Source organism: Staurois parvus, unplaced genomic scaffold, assembly GCF_062004578.1.
Source record: "Staurois parvus isolate SC_StPar_1 unplaced genomic scaffold, SC_StPar_1.0 ptg001150l, whole genome shotgun sequence".
NCBI classification, from domain to species: domain Eukaryota; kingdom Metazoa; phylum Chordata; class Amphibia; order Anura; family Ranidae; genus Staurois; species Staurois parvus.
Window position 1 is genome coordinate 1,100,490 of NW_028318946.1, and position 10,295 is coordinate 1,110,784.

The following is a 10,295-nucleotide window of genomic DNA, read 5'->3' on the forward strand; positions in this document are numbered from 1 at the left end:
CTTGCTCAAACTCAAAAAAGCCTATGAAAAAGGTACCAGGGCATCTCATGGGGCCCCCTACTGACCCTGGGCCCTTGGGCAGTGCCCGAGTTTCCAAATGGTCAGTCCGCCCCTGCTGCATATACATTATACAGTACACTGCTGCCTTTAGTTTTTCCTTTGCTGCTAAGTGCTGTAGCAAGGGTTAAAATACCTGTTGGCAGCATATAGGAGAGTTGGACCACTACTTTCACACAACACCACTCAGTGGCCAAAATTGCAGTGGTCCAAAGCATCAAATGGCACTTCTCAGGGAATGAGAGTGTTCTTGATTAGAGCAATATTTAGGAGGGCTGTGTGAGACTGCAAGAGAGCAGGGCAGCTGCAATATGTGGGAGAGCAGCATTCCGACTATTCTACATGCTGCCAGCACAAGGAATTTTAACCATTGCTGGAGCACTTAGCAAAAAGTAAAATAAAATATTTTTTTTTACTGTACTAGCAAAAAGTGTGATTGTTCTAGAATGGGCCATGATGGGGATGGGTGGGGTGTTGGAAAAGTGTCAGGAGCAATGGTAAGAGCGGGGAAGGGTTGGTTTTATGGAAGGAACAGTGGTAAGAGTCAGGGTTGATGGGGGGCCAGGTTTGGTGGTGAAAGAAAAGGAGAAAGCTGGTGTAGTCTTACGGGAGTCAACATTCAGGCACGGTTGATGGTGGGATGGGTGTCAGGAGAGGTGGTGACAGGAGGGGAGAATGCAGGTGCAGTCTTAGGGAGTCAACATGCAGGCACAGGGTGATGGCTGATGGGAGGATGGGTGTCAGGTGTGGTGACAGAAGGGGAGAATGCAGGTGCAGTCTTGGGGGAGTCAACGTGCTATTATGAGGTGATGGGTGATGACGGGATAGGGACCAGGAGAGGTGGTGACAGGAGAAGAGAATGCAGGTGCAGTCTTGGGGGAGTCAAGTGCATGCACGGGGTGATGGGTGATGGCATGAGTGTCAGGTGTGGTGGTGACAGAAGGGGAGAATGCAGGTGCAGTCTTACGGGAATCAACATGCATGCACGGGGTGATGGCTGATTGGAGGATGAGTGTCAAGTGTGGAGGTGACAGAAGGGGAGAATGTAGGTGCAGTCTTGGGGGAGTCAACGTGCATGCACGGGGTGATGGGTGTCATGTGTGGTGGTGACAGAAGGAGAGAATGCAGGTGCAGTCTTACGGGAGTCAACATACAGGCACAGGGTGATGGGTGTCAGGCAGAGGCGGACTGACCATTTGGGAACTCGGGCACTGCCCAAGGGCCCAGGGTCAGTAGGGGGCCTCATGATATGCCCCTGCTACCTTTCATAGGCTTTTTTGGGTGTGGTTTGAGTGTGGGCGAGGACACAGTGGCCCCATGATCCCCTTTTGCCTGAGGGCCCCGTGAGTTGTCAGTCCACCCCTGACCCCCACCAAGACCCCCAAGAAACATTGAGACCACATGCTGTTTTAAAATGGCTGTCAGGGTTCTGTCCACAGCAGAAGTTCTAGAAGAAAAGCCACTCCTGCCAGGACCCTGCATGGCTGCAGAAGTGCACGTTGGCGAAGATCCATGCGCATTGGCGCACGGATGCAAGCCGGAACACACATGTGCACTGGTGCATAGTTGCACACGCATTTGCTCAGTTTGGCGCCAGGCAGCCTTTATAAGGATGCTCATCACTTCCTCAAGTTGCTGGTTGATCTCTCGCTCCCCAGTACCATTGTCTGTGTTCCTTGCTTTAGCGATTTCCTGTTACTGACCCAGCTTGCTCTTGGATCTGTCTTCTCTGCCTGACTCCTGACTTGGCTAACGAATATTCTCTCCCGCTCTCTTGTGTATGACCCCAGCTACTCTACTGACTACGTCTGCTCCACTCTCCACCTAGCACTTGACCTTGGCTTTGAACTGACTACTCTGTGGTCCTCTCTTTCCCTGAAGGCTTGCATACCTCTCACAGGCACCACCTGTCTGCAGACTCCATTCCAGTACATTAGCTGTGCTCCTGGGTGTACCTCTGACCAGCACTTCTACAGGTGACCCGTGCTACTTTGGGCCCGACTCCTGCTGTCCCATATCCAGGGGAGTCTGGAACTTAGCCGCAAGGGAAGCCCTCTCTTCATTGGCCTCCATCACCAGGTATGCGATAATTGTGCTGGGGACTCAAGTGGTTAAGAAAGCTGAACTCATTGAGACATGACGCAAGACTAACTAAAAAATCGATTTTGGGTTTACATTTACTGTAGGAGAATTTTTTTTCAAATATGTAGCTAGAATCCTCAAGTGATTTTTAACCTTACAGGAGGAGGTTATAGGAAATATAGGAAATTGAAGCTTTACCGTTCGACTGCAAAAAAGCCACATGCTTACATTGCCGCAACACTTTCAGGTGCTGAAAGCCAGAACAGTTACGTCACGCATGCTTCCTCTGTTAGATGGGATTCCACGATTCATACAGGTCAAGGTGAGAAAAACTGAACAACTGAATATTACTGAACTATGAATAAACAATTGGGAACTGTGGGGCTTCAGACCTAAAGTGATACACTAAGAGGAGAAACATGCGAGCCCACACAATGATGTGGGTGCTTCTAGCTCTGCAAGAGGTCCAACAATGGCTTCAACAGAGGTGGTATAATAAAGTATTAACGCTGTCTTTACATTTCTGTCTTTTTAAAAAATGTTTTGGTCAATGGCAGTGTCTCCTCCAACACATCTACAGAAAAAAAAAACTTCTCCCATTCCAGCCCCTGTGCCCATTCTATATTTTTTTAGTACGTAAATTGCCCAGATACCTAAAACTCTGGTCACGTGATACACCAGCCCCATCTGCACTGTAATTTGAGAGCAGCAGGAAAGATGTGGGCACTGCCCATTGGGTTCCAGAAGGACCCATCACTGGATACTCACATGGTACAGTGATGTCAAACAAGGGAGGACACCTGACCACTTGGCTGGACCATTGGGTGCCAGAAGGTCACGTGATACACGACCCATCTGCTCTGTAATTTGAGAACAGCAAGAAAGATGTGGGCACTGCCCATTGGGTTCCAGAAGGACCCATCACTGGATACTCACATGGTACAGTGATGTCAAACAAGGGAGGACACCTGACCACTTGGCTGGACCATTGGGTGCCAGAAGGACCTGTCACTGGATAGTCTTATGGTCCAGTGATGTCACGCAAGGGAGGACACCTGACCACTTGGCCGGACCATTGAATGCCAGAAGGACCCATCACTGGATACTCATATGGTCCAGTGATATCACACAAGGGAGGACACCTGACCACTTGGCCAGACCATTGGGTGCCTGAAGGATAAAAAAAAAAACTTCTCCCATTCCAGCCCCTGTGCCCATTCTATATTTTTTTATTACCTAAATTGCCCATATACCCAAAACTCTGGTCACATGATACACCGACCCATCTGCTCTGTAATTTGAGAACAGCAAGAAAGATGTGGGCACTGCCCATTGGGTGCCAGAAGGACCCATCACTGGATACTCATATGGTCCAGTGATGTCACACAAGGGAGAACACCTGACCACTTGGCCGGACCATTCGGTGCCAGAAGGACCCATCACTGGATACTCATATGGTCCAGTGATGTCACACAAGGGAGTACACCTGACCACTTGGCTGGACCATTGTGTGCCAGGAGGACCCATCACTGGATACTCATATGGTCCAGTGATGTCACACAAGGGAGGACACCTGACCACTTGGCTGGACCATTGGGTGCCAGAAGGATAAAAAAAACTTCTCCCATTCCAGCCCCTGTGCCCATTCTATATTTTTTTAGTACGTAAATTGCCCAGATACCTAAAACTCTGGTCACGTGATACACCAGCCCCATCTTCACTGTAATTTGAGATCAGCAAGAAAGATGTGGGCACTGCCCATCAGGTGCCAGAAGGACCCATCACTGGATACTCATATGGTCCAGTGATGTCACACAAGGGAGGACACCTGACCACTTGGTCGGACCATTGGGTGCCAGAAGGACCAATCACTGGATACTCATATGGTCCAGTGATGTCACACAAGGGAGGACACCTGACCACTTGGTCGGACCGTTGGGTGCCAGAAGGACCCATCACTGGATACATTCTCATATGGTCCAGTGATGTCACACAAGGGAGGACACCTGACCACTTGGCTGGACCATTGGGTGCCAGAAGGACCTGTCACTGGATAGTCTTATGGTCCAGTGATGTCACACAAGGGAGGACACCTGACCACTTGGCCGGACCATTGAATGCCAGAAGGACCCATCACTGGATACTCATATGGTTCAGTGATATCACACAAGGGAGGACACCTGACCACTTGGCCGGACCATTGGGTGCCTGAAGGATAAAAAAAAAAAACTTCTCCCATTCCAGCCCCTGTGCCCATTCTATATTTTTTTAGTACCTAAATTGCCCAGATACCTAAAACTTTGGTCACATAATACACCGGCCCCATCTGCTCTGTGATTTAAGAACAGCCAGAAAGATGTGGGCACTGCCCATTGGGTACCAGAAGGACCCATCACTGGATACTCATATGGCCCAGTGATGTCACACAAGGGAGGACACCTGACCACTTGGCCAGACCATTGGGTGCCAGAAGGACACCTTCACTGGATACTCATATGGTCCAGGGATGTCACACAAGGGAGGACACCTGACCACTTGGCCGGACCATTGAATGCCAGAAGGACCCATCACTGGATACTCATATGGTCCAGTGATGTCAAACAAGGCAGGACACCTGACCACTTGGCCAGACCATTGGGTGCCTGAAGGATAAAAAAAAAACTTCTCCCATTCCAGGCCCTGTGCCCATTCTATATTTTTTTTAGTAAGTAAATTGCCCAGATACCTAAAACTCTGGTCACATGGTACACCAGCCCCATCTGCACTGTAATTTGAGAGCAGCAAGAAAGATGTTGACACTGCCCATCAGGTGCCAGAAGGACCAATCACTGGATACTCATATGGTCCAGTGATGTCACATAAGGGAGGACACCTGACCACTTGGCCGGACCATTGGGTGCCAGAAGGACCAATCACTGGATACTCATATGGTCCAGTGATGTCACACAAGGGAGGACACCTAACCACTTGGTCGGACCATTGGGTGCCAGAAGGACCCATCACTGGATACTCATATGGTCCAGTGATGACCCACAAGGGAGGACACCTGACCACTTGGCCGAACCATTGGGTGCCAGAAGGACCCATCACTGGATACTCATATGGTCCAGTGATGTCACACAAGGGAGGACACCTGACCACTTGGCCAGACCATTGGGTGCCAGAAGGACTCATCACTGGGTACTCATATGGTCCAGTGATGTCACACAAGGGAGGACACCTGACCACTTGGCTGGACCATTGGGTGCCAGAAGGACCCATCACCGGATACTTATATGGTCCAGTGATGTCACACAAGGGAGGACACCTGACCACTTGGCTGGACCATTGGGTGCCAGAAGGATAAAAAAAAATGTCTCCCATTCCAGCCCCTATGCCCATTCTATATTTTTTTTAGTACGTAAATTGCCCAGGTACCTAAAACTCTGGTCACGTGATACACTGGCCCCATCTGCTCTGTAATTTGAGAGCAGCAAGAAAGATGTGGGCACGGCCCATTGTATGCCAGAAGGACCCATCACTGGATACTCATATGGTCCAGTGATGTCACACAAGGGAGGACACCTGACCACTTGGCTGGACCATTGGGTGCCAGAAGGACCCATCACTGGATACTCATATGGTCCAGTGATGTCACACAAGGGAGGACACCTGACCACTTGGTTAGACCATTGGGTGCCAGAAGGATTCATCACTGGATACTCATATGGTACAGTGATGTCACACAAGGGAGGACACCTAACCACTTGGCCGGACCATTGGGTGCCAGAAGGACCCATCACTGGATACTCATATGGTCCAGTGATGTCACACAAGGGAGGACACTTGACCACTTGGCTGGACCATTGGGTGCCAGGAGGATAAAAAAAAAAACTTCTCCCATTCCAGCCCCTGTGCCCATTCTATATTTTTTTTAGTACCTAAATTGCCCAGATACCTAAAACTCTGGTCACGTGATACACCGGCCCCATCTGCTCTGTAATTTGAGAGCAGCAAGAAAGATGTGGGCACTGCCCATTGTGTGCCAGAAGGACCCATCACTGGATACTCATATGGTCCAGTGATGTCACACAAGGGAGGACACCTGACCACTTGGCTGGACCATTGGGTGCCAGAAGGACCCATTATTGGATACTCATATGGTCCAGTGATGTCACACAAGGGAGGACACCTGACCACTTGGCCGGACCATTGGGTGCCAGAAGGACCCATTATTGGATACTCATATGGTCCAGTGATGTCACACAAGGGAGGACACCTGACCACTTGGCCGGACCATTGGGTGCCAGAAGGATCCATCACTGGATAGTCATATGGTCCAGTGATGTCACACAAAGGAGGACACCTGACCACTTGGCCGGACCATTGGGTGCCAGAAGGACCCATCACTGGATAGTCATATGGTCCAGTGATGTCACACAAAGGAGGACACCTGACCACTTGGCCGGACCATTGGGTGCCAGAAGGACCCATTATTGGATACTCATATGGTCCAGTGATGTCACACAAGGGAGGACACCTGACCACTTGACCGGACCATTGGGCGCCAGAAGGACCCATCACTGGATACTCATATGGTCCAGTGATGTCACACAAAGGAGGACACCTGACCACTTGGCCAGACCATTGTAAAGGACAGAGGGCAGCTTCAGACCTCTGGTTTCCTCCAGATGAGTCCTGGAGACCAAGTGACAGTTGAGGTACGTTTTGAAGGGTTTTTATTTCAATAATAATTAAAAAATGGATTAGGTAGCCATGGAGGCACACTTTTTTGGGCTGAAGTTGGGCGTACAAATTTGTAATAAGACTTTATAAAACCCTCATCATCTATAGTGCACAAGATATCTGTTTAGCATCACTCTTTGTGGTTTACCTCAGATTAAACAATGCTATAACACATTTTAGAGAAAAAAAACAAGCTTGCTTAAAAATAGGAAGTAGACTGTAGTGCTGCAGAAACCCACAGGGCCATATGATATGTCATTAAAGTGTTACTAAACCCGCAACAGTACAATCAGTCTGTAGATGCAGTAAAGCATGCTTGCTATACTCACTGTGGGACCTAAGGGGTTAATGCTCTGCATTGTGTCTTCTCCGATCCTCCCCTTCTACTGTCCCCAATCCATCCGCTTATAGGACAGAGTCTTGGGTGCAAGCTGCACATGCTCAGTTTGGTGTGTATTGCTGTATGTGAGTGTATGTGATCAGCACAGGAGCAATCAGCACTGTCCAGACAGGGGGTCGGGGTCCTGCAGCCTCATAGGACAATCAGGAGAGAATGAAAACTCCTACAAGCTTTAACCAGTGCTCTGCTGGACAATGATAGAAGTCACAAAACTGCTATATACTGCTGATGAGAAAAGGTATTTAGCAGTTTATATTTACTAAAATAATTGCATTTCCATGTTGTGTGCACTGTGGGAGACTAGATATAGTGAATGCAGGGTCCGGAGACCGGATATAGTGAATGCAGGGTCCAGGGAGACCAGATATAGAGAATGCAGGGTCCGGGGAGAGCGGATATAGTGAATGCATTGTCCGGGGAGACCGGATATAGTGAATGCGGGGTCCGGGGAGAGCGGATATAGTGAATGCAGGGTCCGGGGACACCAGATATAGTGAATGCAGGGTCCGGGGAGACCAGATATAGTGAATGCAGGGTCTGTGGAGACCGGATATAGTGAATGCAGGGTCCGGGGAGAGCGGATATAGTGAATGCAGGGTCTGGGGAGAGCGGATATAGTGAATGCAGGGTCTGGGGAGAGCGGATATAGTGAATGCAGGGTCCGGAGAGAGCGGATGTAGTGAATGAAGGGTCCGGGGAGACCGGATATAGTGAATGCGGGGTCCGGGGAGAGCGGATATAGTGAATGCGGGGTCCGGAGAGAGCGGATATAGTGAATGCCGGGTCCAGGGAGACCGGATATAGTGAATGCGGGGTCCGGGGAGAGCTGATATAGTGAATGCAGAGTCCAGGGAGAGCGGATATAGTGAATGCGGGGTCCGGGGAGAGCTGATATAGTGAATGCGGGGTCCGGGGAGAGCGGATATAGTGAATGCAGGGTCCGGGGAGAGCGGATATAGTGAATGCAGGGTCCGGGGAGACCGGATATAGTGAATGCAGGGTCCGGGGAGACCAGATATAGTCAATGCAGGGTCTGGGGAGACCAGATATAGTGAATGCAGGGTCCGGGGAGAGCAGATATAGTGAATGCAGGGTCCGGGGAGAGCTGATATAGTGAATGCAGGGTCCGGGGAGAGTGGATATTGTGAATGCAGGGTCCGGGGAGAGCTGATATAGTGAATGCAGGGTCCGGGGAGACCAGATATAGTGAATGCGGGGTCCGGGGAGAGCGGATATAGTGAATGCAGGGTCCGGGGAGAGCGGATATAGTGAATGCAGGGAGACCAGATATAGTGAATGCAGGGTCCGGGGAGACCAGATATAGTGAATGCAGGGTCCGGGGAGACCGGATATAGTGAATGCAGGGTCCGGGGAGAGCGGATATAGTGAATGCAGGGTCCGGGGAGAGCGGATATAGTGAATGCAGGGTCCGGGGAGACCAGATATAGTGAATGCAGGGTCCGGGGAGACTAGATATAGTGAATGCAGGGTCCGGGGAGAGCGGATATAGTGAATGCAGGGTCCGGGGAGAGCGGATATAGTGAATGCAGGGTCCGAGGAGACCGGACATAGTGAATGCAGGGTCCAGGGAGACCGGATATGATGAATGCGGGGTCCGGGGAGACCGGATATAGTGAATGCAGGGTCCGGGGAGACCGGATATAGTGAATGCAGGGTCCGGGGAGAGCGGATATAGTGAATGCAGGGTCCGGGGAGACCAGACATAGTGAATGCAGGGTCCAGGGAGACCGGATATGATGAATGCGGGGTCCGGGGAGACCGGATATAGTGAATGCAGGGTCCGGGGAGACCGGATATAGTGAATGCAGGGTCCGGGGAGAGCGGATATAGTGAATGCAGGGTCCGGGGAGAGCGGATATAGTGAATGCGGGGTCCGGGGAGAGCGGATATAGTGAATGCGGGGTCCGGGGAGAGCGGATATAGTGAATGCAGGGTCTGGGGAGAGCAGATATAGTGAATGAAGGGTCCTGGGTTTGGGAACACTTTAATTTGCATATTCATTAGAAAACTTTCCTGGCAACCTTCTAGCACTTGAAACGATTCAGTAGGGCAATAAAATAAGGGGAAAATATTATTATATTATATTTATTGTTATATCTGCAAAGGGCGGGGCCAACTCAATATTGAACCCTACGGACTAAGACTGGGAGGCCATTAAAGTCCATGTGAGTGGAAAGGCCGGCGGCCCAATACTTTTGGCAATATAGTGTATGTCTGTATGTCTGGCTGTTGGGCAACTGCAGAAAAAAATACAGAGGGACCTATGGAACTGCTGGCTCCCATAGGGAGTGCATTCACTCCCATAGGGGTCCCGCTACAGATGTAATAAAAAAAAAATACTGAAATTGGACTTTAATGTTTTCTTTTTTAATTTTCAGGATTTCCCCAGATGCAGACCCAAAAGGATTACACAGCAGAGAACACCATACGAATGGTGATATCTGGCTGCGTGTTATTGATCGCTTGCTGTGTGCTTTGCTATCACATGAAGACCGAAGTGATGAGTTCTTCTACCAAGACACAAAGAAAATGGCGATGTGCTAAAGTCCTCTAGATCACAGAATTAAAAGTTGACCTCCCTTAACCACTTGGTATCCGAAAGATTTACCCCTCTTCATGACCAGGCCATTTTTTTGCAATACGGCACTACATTACTGGAAGTGACTATTGAGCGGTCATGCAACACTGTACATGAATAAAATTGATGTCATTTTTTCCCCATAAATAGAGTTTTCTTCTGCTGGTATTTGATCACCTCTGAATTTTTAATAAACATAAAAAGACTGACAATTTGAAAAAATATATATTTTTGTATTTTTGCTATAAAACATATCCAATAAAAAAATTAAAAAATTTAAATTTCTTCATAAATTTAGGCCAAAATGCATTCTGCTACGTGTCTTTGGTAAACAAAATGTATATTATATTTGGTTTGCATGAAAGTTATAGCGTCTACAAATGGCGGAATATATACTGCAATTTTTATTTTTTTATTTTACATTTTTTATTT

At 49.0% G+C, this 10,295-nt stretch overlaps 1 protein-coding gene across 1 annotated transcript in view; it reads left to right on the top strand.

The window, feature by feature from the left end:
* The window catches only part of LOC149439171 (cell adhesion molecule CEACAM3-like), a 31,693-nt gene extending 21,537 nt beyond the window's left edge, over nucleotides 1–10,156 (top strand). The window contains exons 6-7 of the mRNA XM_089659338.1: nucleotides 2,300–2,461; nucleotides 9,664–10,156. Of these exons, the coding sequence (XP_089515464.1) occupies nucleotides 2,300–2,461; nucleotides 9,664–9,839 (338 nt within the window). The 3' untranslated portion in view covers nucleotides 9,840–10,156. The remainder of the gene's footprint in view (nucleotides 1–2,299; nucleotides 2,462–9,663) is intronic.
* The last annotated feature ends 139 nt before the right edge of the window (nucleotides 10,157–10,295 follow it).